This window comes from Hoplias malabaricus, chromosome X2 (genome assembly GCF_029633855.1).
Source record: "Hoplias malabaricus isolate fHopMal1 chromosome X2, fHopMal1.hap1, whole genome shotgun sequence".
Taxonomy (NCBI): Eukaryota; Metazoa; Chordata; class Actinopteri; order Characiformes; family Erythrinidae; genus Hoplias; species Hoplias malabaricus.
Window position 1 is genome coordinate 4,337,811 of NC_089819.1, and position 21,504 is coordinate 4,359,314.

At 39.4% G+C, this 21,504-nt stretch overlaps 1 protein-coding gene across 5 annotated transcripts in view; it reads right to left on the reverse strand.

Moving 5' to 3' along the window:
• The window catches only part of LOC136676308 (transient receptor potential cation channel subfamily M member 3-like), a 245,408-nt gene that overhangs the window by 34,672 nt on the left and 189,232 nt on the right, over positions 1–21,504 (reverse strand). For 3 of the 5 annotated variants that reach the window (XM_066653207.1, XM_066653203.1, XM_066653202.1), the window contains exons 10-17: positions 13,785–13,885; positions 12,839–12,973; positions 11,806–11,856; positions 8,013–8,048; positions 7,689–7,829; positions 4,460–4,489; positions 3,405–3,697; positions 765–993 (exon numbers count right to left, since the gene is read on the reverse strand). In XM_066653207.1, coding sequence (XP_066509304.1) covers positions 765–993; positions 3,405–3,697; positions 4,460–4,489; positions 7,689–7,829; positions 8,013–8,048; positions 11,806–11,856; positions 12,839–12,973; positions 13,785–13,885 — 1,016 coding nt within the window. The remainder of the gene's footprint in view (positions 1–764; positions 994–3,404; positions 3,698–4,459; positions 4,490–7,688; positions 7,830–8,012; positions 8,049–11,805; positions 11,857–12,838; positions 12,974–13,784; positions 13,886–21,504) is intronic. The other 2 variants (XM_066653205.1, XM_066653204.1) reach the window with 1 other exon arrangement.

The following is a 21,504-nucleotide window of genomic DNA, read 5'->3' on the forward strand; positions in this document are numbered from 1 at the left end:
TCACAGTGACATATAATTCACGTATGGAAATGTTCTGAGTCATCTTGCTGTGTTTGTTTGTCCATTTATTTATTTACATAACAGGCCGTACATGACCACGTCTAGCTCCACAGCATGTTAAAACACTATATTTGAGTTTCTTTAGCTCGTAACGCCCATGGACCACGTCACGGTTTGTGCCGAGGAACCAACTCTTTGGTTCCAGCCAGGAACAAACTTTTTTGATTCACAAAGAAATTTACGTCAGTGGAAATACGACGAAGAGTTACAAATTAGGTTTGTGAATTGGAATCATTCTGGTTCTTCATTGGTGGAAAAGCACTGACTGCATGTGTTTGACTGGCTGCCTGCAGTCCAGATTATTATTACTGTAATTTAACTGTAGAAAAATTATGGTCATCACTGGAAACACTCAAAATGTTTTCTTTGTCCCTTTGTCTGTTAAATAAAGGTTCAAGTGAATTAACAAATAACAAGTTTCAGATTTTTTTAAATGACCAAAAGAACATTTCATGACATACAGTCTCATGTTTTAATGTTAATTCAAATTTAAGTAATGTTCAGGAATCTTTCACATTTTAACTCACTCATTCACATTTAGCAGTATTAAGATTCTCCACAATAAGGCACTGTCAACACTAAAATAGATTTCGTGCTTTGTGTACTATTGCTGTTAAAGTAACAATGAGAGTGATGACGAGTGTTTTTATGATTTGCTGTGATTCTGTTGTATTTTGAAGTCTGCATTAAGTTTGTGCTCTGACCTTGAGGCCGGAATTCTTGCGCATGCGCAGCCGCCCCATCCACATGTCAGTAAGCAGCATCTGGCTGCACGTGTGGGCAATGAAGTCGCGGTGCTTCGCTGCTACAGCCAGCTGCAGACAGGTGGCGTTGCTCCAGTTTTTCAGCTCGTAGGTGAGCAGCTTCATGGCCATCTGCTCATCCTGCTTGTAGGACTGATCCAGCAGTTCCACCGCCAGCTGCCCAAACTCTCTGGGTGAGGCAGAAATTGCAGGAAAGAGGTGTATGAAGAACGGGCACACGGTTACAGGTAGACAGGTGCATGCATGCACACTTACACACAGTTACACACAGCTACAGACACACACATGAAGAAATACGACCTTTAATTAGCTTGAGCAAATATTTCAAAGGAGTGTGCTTGGCACATTGACAGTGTGCCCAGCCACAGTGCCTTTAATGTGATGTAAGTTTGGCACAGGATAAGTTCTCCTCTCAATTTGTCCCTCCCCATAGAGGTACACTAAAACCTATGGGTGAGTGCATGTGAAACCGGTGACATTTGAAATAGCTGTTGTGGAATAAGACATCTGGCACATTACTGACAATATTTCTCATGGTTGAGATAAAAGCTGGGTACAGAATACAGTAACGGATGCTGTAAAGGATGTTAACAAGAGATTAAATTTGTGTTACCACTGGATAAAACAGTGTGTTACCAAAAGATAATGTGGGATGAGTTTAAAAGAAGTGCTAGGGAAAGTGAAGAACACATAACTAAAACATATGGCTGTTGTTCCAGAGACAGTAGAATCTTGTAGTCCAGAGATAGCAGTGTTATAAACACGACTGGAGTGGATGATTTATCTTAAAATCAGATTTTATAATATTTATTGAATGCACTTTACATCCAGATTGCAATCAAATAACATAGATTAAAAAATGTTTTCAATTCTATATAGGCCAACGGACTGTAAAAACCTTGTTCAATAATTTCACTACTATTACATTACCCTCAGAGCCGATCTGATCACTCTGCCTCATGCATGCACATAGACGCATGCCTGAAGAGACACACAGAAAAAAAAGGACAGAGGGAGAAGGCTTCCAATAAAAAGAGGCTAGACAAAGCCAGAGGGGAAACCAGAGTGAACGTCGGTGTAGCTGCTGGATGTATTCTTTCTCTTTGTGATTGAGACATGAGGTAGGTGGATGGCGTTGGAAGTCGAGATTTTCTTCTCCATGTGTGACTTATCAAGCCGTGTATGCAATTGTTTTTTAGGGGTGTGGCTTTGGAACAAGGGCTAAATGTAATTGGATTTTTTCAACAACTGGCTTATACACTGGTTCCTATAAAATCACCAACCCCAGCTTCGAGTTATGAAAGATAAGCTTTGTGCTACTGAGAGTGGTGTTGCTGAAATATAGTCATGGGGTAACTGAGTTGTAACTAGAATTCCTGACACATACGTATTGTGTAACTAAGGTTGTGACTAAGGTTATCTAGACATAAGCTTAGTGTAATGTAGACTTAAAGGAACACTATGTAGTATTCATTCATTCATTCATTCATTCATTCATTCATTCATTCAGTGGGTCCGAAGCCTACCCGGAATTACTATGTAGTATTTATACCTTAAAACTACAGTTTCTAAATGTTTGTGGTGTTCCACTGAGCTGTAATAGGGAGAACAGAGCCTCTGTGGCTGCTACGGCAGGTCCTCTGCTGGTTTACTGCACTAAGCAATGTCTGAATCACAGGGCCGAGGACTCTTGCTAGAAATGTGTAACACTTTATGGCACAAATCTCCTAGCTACAAGAAGAATCTAGCTCAGTATTCCCTGTATGGGCATTATATGGCAGAGGGAGGAGAAAGAAAGTGAGAGAAAATGAATACAAGAGTTAATACTGAACTGAATTTACAGAGTAGAGTGAGCTGAAACAGACATGAGGACACAAGTTAGGGTAGTAAGGATTTGTTGCCCTTTTTCATGTGTTGTGGTGTTAGTTAGTTTTGTTTAGGAAAGTATTATAATCAGATTTTCGAAAGTTACTGTGCAGTGAGACACAGTGGCTGCTAACTTTAGCCAGATTAGCTTATGTTCTGGTAATAAGTGCTTTTCTCCGCCTACTGTGTCAATAAAATAGCTAAAGTTACACTTTCTGTTGGTGGAACCCAAGCTTTGTTGACAACAAATGGTTAGAATCTGGTTTTGAGCATTACTGATGAACGAGGGCGAGTGGTAGTGCCTGCTAACTTTAGTCGGACTAGCTCACTTTTTAGCATATATAGCTCAATTTTTAACATATATTCTGGTAATAAGTGCTTTTTCTGTCAGTGGTTATAATGGCTAGAGTACCACCAAAGTTACACTTTATTGCTGTAATAACATGGTCCAGTGTGTATTATGAGTGAAGTATGTGTTTTATCATGCAGTTAATATAAAACTGGTATTGCTAAGAAATGAGGTTACTGTGACTAAATCTAGCTATTAGAAATATGCATGTAACAAAATGTAAAGCTAGTGTTACCAAGACTGTGACTGACAGATATAAAAGCTGTTAGATAAAGATAAAGGCTAAAGGCTAACGTCAGAAAAAGGACAAAAGTACCAATTTCCCAGTTCTACATTTTCCCCTACAACACAATCTGCTCTGGCACCTGGAGTTGTGATTGAGTTCCTGGGAGATGTCGTCCACCATGTCGTTCTCCGATGCCTCGTGTGCCATGGCCTTGCAAAGCTTACACGCCACCAAAGCTTTGGCCATTGCCTCTTCACCATGCTGCCAAAAGAAGAGTGCCATCTTCTGTCTTTTCATCAGCACTGCCCACACCATCAGTTCATGGAAGGGGAAGGGGAAGTGGTTGATCTCTGGATCATCTAGGTCTATGTCCACTTCCTCTTCTCGCTTTCGCGTGGTCTTTTGGCGCCCTCGTCGAATCGGCATGTCATCCTGTTGTAGAAAGTAAAGTCACAGGACTAAAGCCAGTTTTGTAGTTGGCTTCAACAGTTTAACAAGTGCAGTACCAAAGAAAGCCAGAGACCACTCATTTGCTTATTTAATTTCCACTTAAAATAATTGTTTAACGTATTAATGAACACATAACTACATCAACGCTTCGGATTCTTGTATTTTCTGAAAAAGCAACCAACATCAATCAATGAACATTTGAGGTGTGGAAAATATCTCTGCAGATTTCTTTTGAAAAAACAAAAAACATGAAAGTTAAAAAATAAAGTGAAAATGTGGAAACAATGAAATACTGATAACATGACTTTACATTTAGGTATTGATACAATATATGCAGATTTTGTATTCATGTACTTAAAGTACTTAATTGCACTTATGACTGGAAATTTTCACATTAATGTACATGCAGTAGCTGGAGTAATAGACATACATTTGAATGCAATAATTTTGGCATCCCCCACTCAAACGATGAGGGAACAGAAACAGTTGCATATCTGTAAAGCATGTGTTAATATTAGATCAGCCCTGGATTTGGTGAAATGGACATGATTACACAGAATGATTAATAACTGTTTTGTAAATGTTTTTGCATTCGTACATGCATAAATATATGGTGTGAGGAAAACATGAGTGTTTTCTCGCTGTACACTGTGTGGGCTGGCATTTGAAAAAACAGCAGGAAATCGTACAGAACATGGCCAACATTGGGGGAGGGGAGTTAAAAAGAGAAAAACACATACTCACCTCCATTCCGAGCAGCTTCAGGGCCTTTGGCTATGAATGATGACAACAAAAAGTGGCATTTAGGAACACAGCCAAGCACGCTTTCTGCATACTCAAATGAACCACAGCCTTAGATCCCACCCACCCAACACACTCAATCCTCAACACATACTCTCTCTCTGTGAGAAGACAAATCAACGCCATGGGTCAGAAAGCACTCACTGAGAAATGGAAATAGATACAAAAAAAGATTACAGCCTGTAGACATTGAACCAGTATGAGATGTGAGATAACATACCCTGCTCTCACCGTATATCCTATTCACGACATATATTCTTGCTTTAAGAGAAAAAACAACTTAATGCTATGGCTCAGAAAGTATGAGGAGTGGTCAAGAAACCCTCATTGGCAAAAGGAAACATACAAAAGAAGATTTGCAGTAGAACACCCGATTCTTCCACATACTTTATTCTTGACACATACTCTGTCACAAATTCCTGCTCACTTCTAACTAGCACACTCATTAGAACACCGTGGGTGACCCCGGTGTGTCTGTGCGAGGCAGCGAGAGCGTGTTAAATTGAGATGTATCTGCGTTAAAAGCAGAGCATGTGTGCATAATGAACAGATGAGCTAGCATGTGCGCTGGGAGCTTTGCACAGGAAAATCTGGAGCAGCTCTCCTGTGCCGCTTCTAATATCTCCCATCTATTTTAGGCTTCCTAGCTTGGGCAAAGGCCCGCATATATGTTTATGTTTGATGTTGACTTGTGTGTGTGTGTGTACTATTTGCAAGCACTGGAAAACCAAGGGACATTGGTGATGCTGAGATGATGTACATAAGATGGCCATTGTGTGACTATTAGATGGACTTAGCAACTTTATGAAGCCCTACATGTAGTTTATCAAAACTGACCCAGAAACAAGCCGACAACCTACTGCATTTCTTCCTTTTTATAGCCTCCTTTGAGCCAGATTAAGTTAGCATGGTGAAACACTTTCTTTTAAAGTCACCTAAATTCTAGGAACTAATCCCAAAGTACACAACATGGACAAATATTTGTGGACACAGCATTGAATATTTCTTAGGAATAAAAGTTATTGATAAGAATTGTGTCCCACTTTAATGCAGCTATAGCCTATGTCCTTCTTTGATGGTTTTATGTCAGATGCTGGAACATTGCTCTGAGGATTTGATGGCGTTTAGGCTGATAAGCATTAGTCATACACACACCACAGGGAAACACACATGAATCTTCCTCAATTCCTTTAAAACAAACAAACAATGGAAATTTTAACCTTTTTGGGTCCGATAAAATATAACAATAACTCTGATTACTTGGTCATTTAATGGTTGAAAGACGCTATGTTTCTAGACCCTGGCAACGCTGTGGGTTTGGATTATTTGTGATGGGACAGAGGGCGAGGTCAGAAGCAGGACCTTGGAAGGTGGGATCACAGACTGGGCACTTCTCAAAGAGAACATACTGCTTCAGCAATGCTACGAGAGGCAGCAATGTTTTAGCTTTGACAGTTTCTTTAATCTATGATCACACACCCTGGATATGTTATGACTAATAACAGTAAATATCTTACAGATTGCTCCTTTAAAGTAACATTTCAAGGTATTTTTTATAAAAGTTATGTTGAAAAAAACATATAAATGATATGACTAAAATTTAAAATGAACTTAAACTAAACAAAAATCTAAAAGTAAAAACACTGGGCTAATATGAGACTAAAACTAATACACATTTTAGTCAAAAGTCTAAGACTAACACTGAATCAAAGTCAGCTGCCAAAATGATCAATGAATATGTTCTGCCACTCCAGCTCATTCCAAAGATATTGGACTGAGAATCACAACTCCAGAAAACAGTTCCACTACTCCACAGTCTAATGCTGAGGGCTTTTATAGCCCCCTCTTACTCACACTTTGCAATGGGCATAAGGACTTTAAGCTGCTGCAACTCACTGTACCAGGTTGTTATAGTGTGTTGGATGATGTACTATTAAGTGTTGCATCAGATATTTATTTACGTTGGTCTAAGTCATTTAAAAACTGCTGGGCTGATATAGGCTGATGTAGCCCAATGTGGCTCACATTGTGTCATTCATCAATTCAAGAAATATTAGCAATGTATTTTCTCAGATTACAACCAATGGCGGATTGGTTGATCTTCTCATATCTACGGTTAAATAGCTACCTATTATGAACACAAACACATCCCTGTGCCAACATAGAGAGTTTATGACAACAGCACAGATATGGATCAGTTTAGTGTTTCATGTGCTGACTGTGACTTTTCAGCTGTGATTCCAGAGCTTCAGGGGTTTTATGCAACAGATCCATAGCTGATGTGTTTGCTGATGTTACCTGCTCGCCTCAATCAATATGACCCCAGTGTGAGTAACCCCCAATCCGCCTCCATAGAGATACATCAATTTCATATAAATATTCCTGCCCCATGTACCTGGGGCCACATCTGAGCCACAGTGTAAATAATTTTCACAAGACCCAATCTCTGATCTGTGGCGGCAGCTGGGAAAATTCCTCGCTGTTGGCAGATAATTTGCTTTAAGGGGATCAGGCAGAATGTTATCACATATTCTGTTTGGACTCTCTGAGCAGAGATGAGACAAGGGAAGGATTTGTTTTCACCTTGATTCGGGAGGTCTGCTGTTCGTTTTCAGGGATTACATGTCTTAAAATCTCTTAAGTACCACGACAATTGTTACTGAAACAAAAAGACACTTTTCTTTATAGATTCATTTACTAAACTTCTGAACTACAGTTGACGACTGTAGACCATGAGAATTTTGTGATAAGGATGTGAAACAAAATGCACAATGCTCTTTTATTTGTGACAACAACATTTTACCAATACATAAAATATGATGGAGGTACAATTGAGATTTGGCGTTCACAAACTTTTGGCTATACAGAGTAGCTCTTCCTCCATTTTGGATTGGCAGCACTGCCTCATGAAGACCCATAGCTTCAAAAATTAAATAGGCCATAACTGTTCTAATTTGTCAAATCTGTAATATACACCTGAAGGGTCAGTTTCCCATAGCAGGACTGAGCCTAATCTTGAACAAAATCTTTCTCCCAGGAGACATTATCTATTGAGAAAAAAGTGAACCCACTAAGAAAAATCAAGACATTTGACATATTAGAATCCCCCCCCAAAATGAATACAGTGCAAGCAATGTTCATAAACACTTATTCATGAGATTTACATTCTTACCCTCTTAGGGCCAAACAGATTGTGGTAGAGGGTCCTAAATCTCTTCCGTGTATAGTTGCAGCGATAGGCTCCACCCATCAAGTACTCAATGACCAACCCGATATCAATCAGGCTGATGCGATAGTCTGGTGGCAGGTTCCCCTGGAGATAAAGAGGTTACTCAGCCCTGACTGGACATTTTCAGCAAGAAATGGCTATGAAGCTGCATCAGATTCATGCGTTCACATCAAACACACACACACACACATTCTCTCTCTTACATGCAAGCACACACTCTGATATATCGCTAAAAGGACTACGAAGATAAGGGACTGGCTGATTCACCTTGAGGTAGATCCAACTGAACCCTGGATATTCTTGCTTGGAAAGAACACACAAGGTAAGTGAGACAAAATCGAACGCTAGGGACCCGGAGACAAACACACAAATGCTGCAATAAACACCCCACTAGCACACAAACGCTCCACTAAAACACCCCTCTAGCACATAAATGCTCCAGTAAGACATTAAGACCCAACAATACAAAAAACACCCAGCTAAAATGCAAAAAAATAAATCAAATAATATAAAATAAAACACCTACAATGGCACAAACAGCCTGATAAGAGTGTGAGGGCAATCAAATATTTGGTTCCTTTCATTTTCTAGCATTTAATATACTTCCAGTGCATTCAATCTCCACACATAACGGCTCTTACACAATAATTGAGCTTGAAGTAAACTATACGTCTCTGAAGCATGGTGGTGGGAGCATCATCTGTGCTGCATATCTGCCCATAGTTCTGGGGCATTTAACACCATTAAAAGAAACATAAATGGAGTGATGTGTTGGGAGAAACAGAGGAGAACCGAATCTTCTCAGCCAAGAAACTGAATCTGGGGAGAAAATGGATGTTTCTATAAAACACTCACCTCGAACAGGCAGCAGAAGTACTCCGGACTGTGTTCTGATAAAAGAAAAAGTGCTTGCGCCTAGCAAATACTCTGACTTGAACCTCACAGAAAATAAGGGGAGGAATTCAAATGGTGAGTTGACCAGAGGGAGCCTGATCATGTGGTTTACATAGAGGAATTATGAATTATGTATTATTATTATGTATTATTATTACTAATACGTTTTGCTCATATTTATATATGTATAATGCCAAAAGGCCAAAATTAAATTGTCAGAACAGGAAGCATATTAAATAAGAAAAACAATACTTTCTGGAATGTTGTTTCCCCTTACTGTACAAAACATAGCTAAAATACTACTAAACACAAACACCAGGCAAAAATGCCAATACCCCACTATGACACTAGAAGCACAAAATGCAGAGAAATGTCCATCACCAATCTGAGCGCTGGGTCCACTGGGGTCTTCAGCGGGAGCTAATTTCTCAGCTCAGGGAGAAGCAATAAACACTGCCGATGGCAGGAAACAAGTGGATGGCGGAAACATGGAGCACTGCTGGAATCGAACATGCTGAATATTTTGTACAAACATGCTGTAATAGATTTAGCAAATCTGGCCTCCAGCACTGACAGGGCTAAATGAGATGTTTTATTCTTGCAAAGCAGAAATAAAAAATAAATAAATACATAAAAGAAAGGAAGTACAATTGATGAATTTAAGACAAGTCCAGTCCCAAATAAACTTGGGACACTGTGTGAAATGCTAAAAACAAAAGGCTGCATTACGAAATATTCCAAAAACATCTTAAGTAGGTCATGTAATCATGTTACGTATAAACGCAAAATCCAGTAACAGCCGAATTTGTTCTGAGTGAGAATGGGTCGAGGCCCAAGTAAAAAGTAAAAAAAGGGCCAGTAACTCAGTAGTTTAAGTGCAATGTGTGGTTCAAATCAAATCAAGTGAAATCTTATTCCATGCTAGCAGAATGCTGCTCTACTTCCATGAACAATAAAAAAAGTACAACATTTGTGTATATATTTTTTATTATTTTAATGGAATTTAGTAGATACTGCTTTCTGATTTCACTAGTGTTTCACACACTCTTCCTACTTTTTAAATTGGAGTTTGTAGAGGACAGGTCCAAGTGTGAAATTTTGCTATTTTTAATGCCCTCCACTCTAATTAGCAAGTCTGCAAGCAGTAACCAACCTTAGCATTAAGCCAGCTGTGGCCAGAGCTGCAGTTACACAATGATATCTGACACAGTTGTCCCTGTTTGGCATCCACATCTATGACATATTTGTTCCACTAGCAGTCGGACGCATCATCAAGTTTCTGTGCCAATATTAAAAGCAGCTATCATAAAGCAAACATTGATTGTTTCAAACAAGCTAATTACTTTTGCCGCCAGCAGAGGAGCAGATATGATCTCAGACAGACTGGCCTTCACTTGCCCCAGAGGGTTCAGGCTTGGCTGAACATATGCAAACTCAATCAATACCGAAGGATACATTTGTTTTGGAAAGACTTGAGGAATAAATGAAACTTCATTATGGGGACATTTTATTGGGCTTCAAAAAGTATCTGCCCTGAGAGGAAGCATTTTTTTTCGGAAGGATGTTTAATTGTTGGTATGTGTTGTCATATAGACATAGCTATGTTTTCACTGACTGACAAAATATATACTGATGCACTCTTTAGTGTAGCCCTACACTAACTGACCACTGGATTAGGAACACCTACCTTGTATCTCCAATCACTGTCCAGTTTATCAGCTCCACTGACCATAGAGGAGCATTTTGTAGTCCACATGTTTCTCTGCATACTTTCTTATTCCCATTTCACCCTGTGGTTAGGACCCCCACAGGACCACCACAGAGCAGGTATGATTTTGGTGGTGGATTATCCTCAGGGCAGCAGTGACACTGACGTGGTGGTGGTGTGTTAGTGTGTGTTCTGCTGGTACAAGTGGATCAGACAGTGTTTAAACCATTCAGTGTTACTGCTGGACTGAGAATATTCCAACAGCTAAAAAAATAATCCAGCCAAAAGTGTCCTGTGTCCACTGATGAAGAACTAGAGGACGACCAACACAAACGGTGCAGCCACAGATGAACTACTGTCTCTGAATGATCCAGCACCCAAATCATACCAGCATTGCGGTGGTCCTGCAGGTCATGGCCATTGAAGACCAGGGTGAAAGTGGATAAGAAACTATGTAGAGAAACAGGTGGACTACAGTCTTCAATTCTGGAACTACAAGGTGCTCCTGTATAGTCAGTGGAGCTAATAAAATGAACAATGTTTGTTTTCCAAGTAGGTGTTCCAAAAATGACATATACATATACTACACATCATTATGCTAAGACATTTGTCAGAAAGATAACCAGACCTCTTTCATATCAACTTCTATCTATCTATCTATCTATCTATCTATCTATCTATCTATCTATCTATCTATCTATCTATCTATCTATCTACCCATCCATTCATTCCTTCATCCATCTATCTAGCTTCTTAGTCCTGGTTTTGGAGAAACCACATACTGTTATCAGTTATAATCCCACCTGCTAGTTTTGCATGATAGGGGGGACCCAGCTGCCAGGTGGGATTGGCCTTGACTAAAACTTAGAATTAAAATCCAATATCAAAATAAAAAGAGAATCAAATTAGCAAGAGGGTCAATCTATGGAGCTGAACTGAGTGGGTGGCTCCATTCAGGTTTGAGGCAGACTAGCACTGGGAGTGTACGAGGGCGATGTTACGAATGTCTAGCGAAGTAGCAAAAAAAAAAAAAGCAACAGGAGTAACCGCAAAGTTAGGCGCCAGTGTCCCGACAGTGATTTCTGAAGCAGGCTGTAGGTGCACTAATTAGGACTGGGAAACCATTCTCCTGAGCTTTGAGGAGTCAAAAGGCAGGAAGGAGAGAATGACTCGACTCTTTCACAGATGAAAATGGACAAAGAGTTCAAGCAGGGAGGATTCATGCAGAGACAGAGGAGACATCTAATTAGGCGACTCCATCCCTCAAGTGAAGCTGGCAAGCCATCTAGAGAGTTGTGGACTCTCACGAAAGTGAAAATAAATAAATTAATAAGAAAAAAATCTAAAACTCTAGCAGCTACACACGCACACATACTCAAACATACACACCCACACATTCATGCACCCACAACCGTTCTTTCCAGTTCTCACAAACAAGCATGCACTGAGACGTCATACCTTTTTCACATCTCTGACGAGGTGATACAGGGTGTTAGAAGGTCCGTGCCTCTATTAGTACCAAAATAAATAAACATGTTTCACATTAGGAATGGCCCCAGAACAGCAGATGAACTGTGTTTACATCTAAGGTTACATCTAAGCAGCTGACTGATGATCCAAAACTAATTGTAATCGTAAGGCTCATTTCCTTTATGTACATATATTAACACATCCATACCATCAATGCCCATATACTTCTAGCTGTCCTTTATTTTGGAGTGGATGTTTATCAATCTTTTAGCAATATATATATTGACGAAAGAGCAGGAGAATGTGTCAATGCATTCGTTAAGAGTTTCCATAAAGGAAAATGTGCTGCAAAAGCATGTGCATTGATTTGTTCTGTTCTTGGGAGTAATACTGTATCCAAAAGTATGTTTGGTTTGGTTTAAATAATTTAAAGATGGTGATGTCAATGTTAGCGATCATAAACGTACTGTATTAATACTTAGTTTCTGGTTATTTTTTGTTGAATAAAATCACGACTTTCATTTTTAATAGTACACAAAATTTATCATAAAATAACCAAAATGCAGGAGAAAAGCCTTGAATTAAAATGTTCAATTATGCAAAATCTCTTTAACACTTATTAATAAACCTTATAATTAACACTATGAAAAATGTCATTAAGAAACAAATGCTAAAGAAAAACTGTTGAAATCTCAGACAAATCCAAAATGCAGAAAAATAAGCATATACATAAAACATATACAAATCAAAACTCTCCACATCACTGCAAAGGACCTCTAGGAAGATTTGGCTGGTAAAAGAATTGTGATGCAAAGGCATCATAAAGGCTGTTAATATGCTTTCAAAGACAGAACTTTTGTTTTTAGGGCCAATTGAGTACCTTAAATAAGGTGAAAGAAAGAGAGTTACTACCTTCTGAGTCCTATGATAATAGCCTATAGGCTATGTATTTACACATAGACTCTTGATATATATTCACTAAAAGTGCTTTAAAGATCTGAGAGTTCCTGCAGTCTGTTACCGTATTGTAGAGTTCCTCCAGCCTGGAAAGTGTGAGGAATCGGTGCATGCTCACGCCGTTCTCAATCAGCAGCTTCACAAAGTCCACACGGTCCAGCACCAGAGCATCCAGCATGGCCTGCTCCAAAGAGCCTACCTGGACACCAAGAACACACGTACAAACACAGACACATCAGTGGCCTGGAGCTGTGATTCTGTCTGAACTCTAGGGGAACACACACCAACACACACTGCACAAGGGGCCTTGGGCTATTTGTGTCAGCCGTCTCAGAAAGCACAGAAGACATAGACCTAACCATCCAGCAGTAAAGGGGTCAGAACCTATGGCCAGTACACAGCTACGGAAAAATTGGTCCTGCAGTAGTTCTATACGCAGGGAAATGGTTCCAAATGTACAATATGGCAAATTAATAGAGCATGGTTTATCTTATCTGTAAATTGCTTTGAGCAGTATTAGGTAGGTCAAGATTCCATCACAAGGACTTCTGACATCCAGAGTTTTACCAGCGTAAAGTTCAAAATCCAAGATATGGGGCGGTGTTAGTTCATTAATAACACTTAATTAATTCATTAATCTGTGAAGGCACCATCAACTTTGAAAAATATATTTACATTCTGGAGCATCATAGGTTACCTTCTAGATGACATCTTTTTCAAGGACTTCTACACGTCTTGATGACAAAACAAAGCCTCGTTCTGCATGTTACACATTAATTGCTGCATAATTAGAAAGCGCAGGTATTAGACTGGCCTTTCTACTGCTGAAGTCTTTGGTGTAATATATGATAAGGAATGCCTTGTACAGTTGCCCAACTGAAGGCTAGAATAATTAAAGAATGGCAATGTACTCTAAGTGTAGATATATTATACTGTATGCAAGCTGTTTTCCTCAGGCCCTGTTTTACTGCACCCTAAAAGACCAAGTGTGTGGTGTAAAGGTTGCTCACAGGCCACTGCTGTCCATAGATGAAGATCTGGCTTCGGGCGATGTCCACTCGATTCCAGGCCAGAGCAAGGCTCAGCTGGTCAGGGGCTGAAGCGTTGGCGCCTGAAAGGAGACCAGGGAATGGTCAGTAAAAAGAACAGTAACTGCAAGCTTAAGAATGAGTTTTAGCTAAGCCTATTTCTCAGCAATGCTCTGAGGACATCAAGTGGCTAATGACTTTTGGAGAATATTATTTATTTATTAAATATAATGATCTGTCTGGGTATTTGGGAACTCTGAAATGCATTATATTCCTGCTTGGATGGCTTTACTAATGAACAGAAATGAGCACCAAGTTGGGACTCCATGGGCTTGACAAGAGTATGAATTAAGGTCATATGCAAAATTATTGGCACCCCTGGTTAGATGTCTTGTTTGAAATCAGTATACTTCCTCTAAATTCTGTATATTTTACTGATTATTTGCATAGCATAGCACATTAGAAACAATATTATATGAACACAACATTATATGTATTTTTCCCATTTTTAAAAATATCTTAAAAATGAGTAGAAAATGCTACTTTGTTCCCTAAAAAAAAAAGAAAAAAAAAAAAAAAAGAAATGTCACTAGATCCAAACGTGTGCACATGGCCATCTGCACCTCTGTCATTTTGTTACTGCAATGGAGAAAGCACCTCCAGTGACAAGACTGAAGGAGCCCTTTAAGCTAATCTAGGGTGAGTGGCCATACTTTATATGGTCAGCCTCCAAAGCCAAAGATGCTGTGAGGGATTTGAAATCTTTGAGAAAAAGTCGCCGTAATGAGGCTGAGACAATGAATCTAGACTCGGATCACAGTCCAAGGAGGTAACAAGCTATTCAAAGATTCATCTTCCAGAGTGTGGCCTAAGCTTTTGGGCTGGGACTGAATCTTAAATGACTCCCCGTTGGAAATACAGTGCACTCTATGGAGCCAATATCTATATATTGCATTATAGTTGGCAGTCTTTTGGGGTTTTTGTAAATTTAAGGTAATTATACTCTGAAAGCAACACAACAAAAAATGGGGAAAAATTTATCGAATCAGTCATTTCATTCATTCACTTTTTCCTTATATTATAAGGGGTTCCTTAAATGAGCATGACTCCTACCCACAATAACATGACTTTAGTTGTGTATTCCAATTCCAATTTATTTCTCTCACAGTAGCTCAACAGCTGATTGGACTCGTGTCAAAATGAATAAGAACCCCCTGACTGCATGTATGTAATTCCCCTCATGGCATTTGCTCACAGCCCGTCTCAGGTCTGTAACAGCCTTTTCCAGTGCTGCAAATATCCCACAGTTCCTTAAAAACCACCCTATGTCTCTCATAACTCACTCTTTCAAGCCTGATATGTTTTTTTTTTTTTTGACCCTCATTTGTTGTCACACAGTCCATTAAATACACACTCACAGGGTTTTATCACCTCACTTTATTCTGAGCAAGGGATCAGCAGTAAAGGGAATTTATAGCAGAGCATCATGTGTCAGATAAAGAGAGCCACACCCATGGTGTGACAAAACACATACAGGACCTCATAGATATAGATTTTAAATAAATCTTTCAAGTCTCATTTTTAATGCAATATTAGTACTTTCTGTACATATCTATATATCTGTCCTGGTCAAAATCTATTCACATTATCCACAATTTAGCCATGGCCTATTCTATTAATTAGCTCCATTACAGAATACTATTCAAATGGTAGTCATTTTCAACCCAGTGAACTCTGGCTACTGAACCGCTTCCATTGAGGATTCTTAGAACGTTGGTGTTTAACCAGTGAACTGACCTGTGCCATTTTTGACGGAAATCAAGGATGCATCATCAGTTGAGGGAGTTGCAGGATTGCTTTGTTTCAGCTTTGCTATGGTTGAATGATATATAATATATGAATGATGTATGATACATGTGTAAATGACACTGAGTATTTCTATGAATGGTACCCGAACTGTCTTGCTCATCTTGTAAACATTGAGAACAGAGGAGAAACGTAGCCTAAAAGAGAACGCGCCTCCAGTGGTGCTGACCACATCCTCGGAAAACACACAGTTTTGCTATATCAGAATTACACAGACCCATCTGGTTCACTGTTTTTATCCAGTACATGACAATATAACATGCTGCAAACGAGGCTGTTTTTAGCTAGACATGCCCATGGACGCCATTACGGTTTGAGGAATTAATTTTCTGGTCCAGGAACTTATTTATGTTTGTGGAAATGTGCCAAATTGTTCAAAATTAGGTTTGCTAATGAGAATGGAACGTGTTCCTTGTTGCTGGAAAAGGACTATTGGAAAATACAGGGTGAGCCATTTATATGGATACACCTTAATAAAATGGGAATGGTTGGTGATATTAACTTCCTGTTTGTGGCACATTAGTATATGGGAGGGGGGAAACTTTTCAAGATGGGTGGTGACCATGGCGGCCATTTTGAAGTCAGCCATTTTGGGTCATGTGACACATCAAACTTATTGGGAATTTCACAAGAAAGTTTTAACGTAACTTTATTATTTCATGAGTTATTTACAAGTTTCTGACCACTTATAAAATGTGTTCAAAGTGTTGAACTGTGTTGTGTTGGATTGTCAATGCAACCCTCTTCTCCCACTCTTCACACACTGATAACACCACAGTAGAAAGGCTAGCACAGGCTTCCAGTATCCGTAGGTTCAGGTGCTGCATCTTGTATCTTCACAGCATAGACAATTGCCTTCAGATGACCCCAAATATAAAAGTCTAAGGGGGTCAGATCAGGAGACCTTGGGGGCCATTCAACTGGCCCACGATGACCAATCCACATTCCAGGAAACTGTTCATCTAGGAATGCTCAGACCTGACACCCATAATGTGGTGGTGCACAATCTTGCTGGAAAAACTCAGGGAATGTGCAAGCTTCAGTGCATAAAGAGGAAAACACATCATCATGTAGCAATTTCGCATATCCAGTGGCATTGATGTTTCCATTGATGAAGAGTGGCCCCAATTTCTTTGTACCCCATATACCACGCCATACCTTCAAGATGTGCAGCACCTGAAACTACAGATACTGGAAGCCTGTGCTAGCATTTCTCCTGCGGTGTTGCTATCAGTGTGTGACGAGTGGGAGAAGAGGGTTGCATTGACAATCCAACACAATGAGCAGCACTTTGAACACATTTTTAAGTGGTCAGAAATTTGTAAACAACCCATGAAAGAATAAGGTTACGTTAAAACCAAGCACCATTGTTTTTCTTGTGAAATTCCCAATAAGTTTGATGTGTCACATGACCCTCTTTCCATTGAAAAAACAAAAGTTGGATCCAAAATGGCCGACTTGAAGATGGCCACCATGGTCATCACCCATCTTAAAAAGTTTACCCCCTCCCATATACTAATGTGCCACAAAAAGGAAGTATATATCACCAACCATTCCCATTTTATTAAGGTGTATCCATATAAATGGCCCACCCTGTACATATGAACATTATAGCACATTACAGCACATTTGATTTGGAGAGTTCAACATGTTTAGTGGAGAACATTTCTGATTTTGCTGTATTGCTGCTGCAGTTTTTCAACCCCTCAGTGTCACTACTGGACTGAGAATAATCCAACAATGCAAAATATCAATCCAACAGTGTCCTGTGCTGAAGGACTAGAGGACGAGCAACACAACATGTAAAGCAACTGATGAGATACTGCAACTTATGAGATACTGTTGACTGATGAGATACTGTCAAATCAGAATAACTCTTTTCATTCCCTTTAGAAACACAAAGCTTTAAGGCGACCACCTCCCAAACTGCCACAGAAGGCCACAGTGTCCAAACTTAATGGCTACTGTATGGGAAAACTGACTTCTATATCTTGAAGTGCTTTGAGTCAAATCACAATTCACCAAAACACTGCAGTTCATGTAAAGCCAAAATAGACCTAAAGAAGATATGATCTTATAAGCCCTTCATCTGCCTCTGCTATGTGTCAGAATGGTCTTCATCGGCTTCAGTTTGGTGTTCAACACAGTCATCACTCATCAACTGATTTGTAAGCTGAACCTCCTGGGTCTCAATACCTCTCTCTCTGTAAATGGATCTTGGACCACCTCACTGAGGGGCCAGAGACAGTATGAATCAGCAACAAAAGCTCTGAAAGAATCATACTGACAACAGGTGTACCACAGGGCTGCATGCTCAGCCTAATGTTGTTTACCAATGCTGACCCATGAATACACTGCCATATCCAGCACAAATCACATAAACAAGTTTGCAGATGACACCACAGTAGCGTGCCTCATTAGCTGCAATGATGAAACACCCTAAAGAATGGAGGTAGAATATCAAACAGACTGGAGTTCATCCTGACCACTCTCGCATTTCCATCAACATTACAAGAGTGGAGAGAGTCAAAAGCACCAGGTTTCTTTACATGCCTTTCAAAGATGACTTAACATGGACAACCAGGACACTTGCACAAGCCAAGAGACAGCCCAGCAGTGTTTGCACTTTCCTCAGTGACTGAAAAAGGACAATATTTCTCTTCCATCCTCTGTACAATCTACAGAGGCACTAATGAGAATTTTTTGACCAACTGTATATCCATTTGCTTCAGAAACTGCCATGCCACTAATGGCAAAACAGAAGATTGTGCAGATAGCAGAGTACATCAACAGAATCTCTCTACCCTCCCTTGAAAACATTTTCAGATTCTACTGCATCCACAAGGCCTCAAGCATTGTAGCTATCCCCACTCACCTTTCTCCTCTACCTTCTGGTAAGAGGTTCTGCAGCAACAGCATCAGATCCTCCAGGCTGTGTAACAGCTTGTTCCCTGAGGCTGATAGACTTCTTAACACTGTGCTGTGACCAGCCACACCCATCATAATATCAACTTACACCTCAACAGCGAGAAAAGCTCGCTTTTTTAGCTAAGCTAGAGTACAGTGTTAATTTCTTTAATAAGAATTATGACAAAAAATGTTTTTGTTGATGACTTACTTTTTAACAAGGGAAATGAGAACTGAGAATAAATAAAATAAACGTTAAAAAATAAGAAATATGACCAAATGTATTACACTATTTGTCAACTAATAAAAAGTAAACAATAATGTGAAAGACTGAAATAATTGAAAACAAAAAATCGAACACACTCTGGAGGGGGCACCAGTCCTTCGCAAGGAGGTACACATTCACTCACACCTATGGCCACTTTTGAGTCGCCAATCCACCTACCAACATGTGTTTTTGGACTGTGTTTGGTTCTTTGGAAACCGGAGAACCCAGAGGAATCCCACGCGGACAAAGGGAGAACACCCTTCTGACTACATATGTTTTAACATTTCTTAAAGTGTAAAGCTTGCACCTGGCTACAGCACATGAAAATCTAAGGAGGCTTTCACATGACAAGCCGCATCGCCGCTTCGCAACGCGACAAAGTGGCAAAATCTACGCAGTGCACACCAGTCATGGTACTTCAATGGTAAAGTGGTGCCTCTCTCCGTAGAAAAACAATGGCATTGCCAGCGCAAAACAGTTTTGCCGCGTATCATGTGAATATGTTTAAGGGATTTTAGAATAGTACTGTCACATTTGTTATGAGACCACAACATACAATTAGCAAGCAAGTCATACCATCCGTTGAAACTGTGTTACTTTACTGGAACCCTCTGGATAAAAGCATGTACGAATAATTGCCTGGGTTACCAGGCATGAACTACAACCTGCATACAAATAAGCATAACTGGATTTGTGTCTTTTTTCCCATGTGAATAGTTTAAGCCAATTCCTTGACATTGTCCATAACCCACAGCATGGCAAACCCTAAAGTCACATAAAACGCAAGTGGCTCAGAGGGTCAATAACAGTGTAATCAAGTGTATGGGGGTATTCCATGTCGACTCTTTTTCTACGTGATAACATCAGGTTTTATGAGTCAGTTGCCAACAGTAATGCAGCCTTGGCTTCTGTAGAGCATGTTCTAGTCATTAGAAGAATGATGGAGTTAATGAGGGATAGAGAGAGAGTTAAAGAGAGAGCATGACAGGGAGAGGTGAGGGGAGAGAGATAGAGAGAGAGTAAGCAAATTGCTGTTCAGATGTGTGCTATGAATTATGCAGGAGCCATGCTGCTCCTCAGGATGGTGCCTGCGGCGCTCCCATAGAAAAGGCTCTGCAGAATTCCCATCTACTGGGAGGGATTTAGGAGCTGGACACGGCAAAAGGAAAAGAGGCAGAGCACTTAATCATGCTCAAAGACCATGTCCCTGTCTATTGGATCAATGTTGGACACAGAGGAACTGAAGCATTTCACAGTGACCTTTGAGGGAATTGTGAATGACCACTGTACTGTGCTGACAATGAGTGTCCAAAGAAAATCAAGTGTGCAAAGTTGTTTATAAGTTCAACTAAGACAAGTTTGGCATCTCAAGGTTGCTTCTTTAGTTTTGTGAAACGGTTGCAAAACGAATGTCCCAATGTTTGAAGACACAATTTATCATTTGTAAATTTAGCTACTTTAAAGTTTACTTACTGTGGATTTATTCTTCTTGGATAATGTTCATAGATACGCGAACTAAAATACGTTTAATATGTTTAATGTCAAATGAAGGCTAGTGAGGTGTATGGCCTATTGTGCAGCAGTGGAGATTTATTCTCCAAAGTGATGGAGGACAATTTAAGACTTTTGTAGACAGAGCAACAAATTGTATAATATCCATACCTGACTAGGACAGTGATAAAAATAGAATAAAATAATTAAGGCTTGTCAGCAACAGTAGAAAGTATATTTAACCTTAAAATGACAGCTTCAAAATCATTGTGATGATCAATAATAGTGAGAATAGAGCCTCTGTTGTTGCTACTAGGCTTGGCACTGCAGAAATGGCACGATGTAACATTTGGAGGACAGTAGGAAAAAATCTCTCCCTTCCTCCTCCCCCACTTGATTTCAGGGCAATGCTGTAAAAGTGAATTACACTCTGCAACTGCAGGGGGTGCCCAGGAGCAAACGTACCAAATCTTACCTAGTGTTTCTTTAAATTAGGGCCTTTAAATAATTAACAAAAAAAAGGAATACTATGGAAATCAAATTCTCACAGAAATGTTCCAACATATTGTGCAAAGCCTTTTTAAAGCAACACTAGGTTTAAATTTACCTTAAAATTTTAACTTCAAAATAATTGTGATACTATACTGACCTGTAATAATAGTTCTGTACAAGAACTGACAATAGTTCTGTACAAGTGGATTACAGTGTGCAACTGTAGGGGGAGCCCAGGAGCAAAAATACCTAATCTCATCTAATATTCATTTAAAAAAAAGCAAAGAAAGAGGCTCTAGGAACAAATTTTTCTCCATTTGGGAGCCAGTTCTTACATATTTGGACAAACTCAAATTTCTACATGATGCTGTTTATTTAAAATCATGTTCTGTTTTGACATCTTATATTTGCATAGTACAAGATTTTTTATTTATTATTATTATTATTATTATTATTATCATATCACTTATTTATTAATATGTTTTCCTCAGCATATCTTATTTTTGAATATATTTGTATTTATGTATTTGTATATTTGGGCACATTTACGGATTTGCACATTATCTGGATATTTTTTTTACCTCTCCTAATTATTTAATTTTATTTTTAATTCATTCTATTTGTTTATTTGGGGGGAGGGGCGGGGGGCATGAGGGAGGGAAGGGGTGGGAGTTCTAT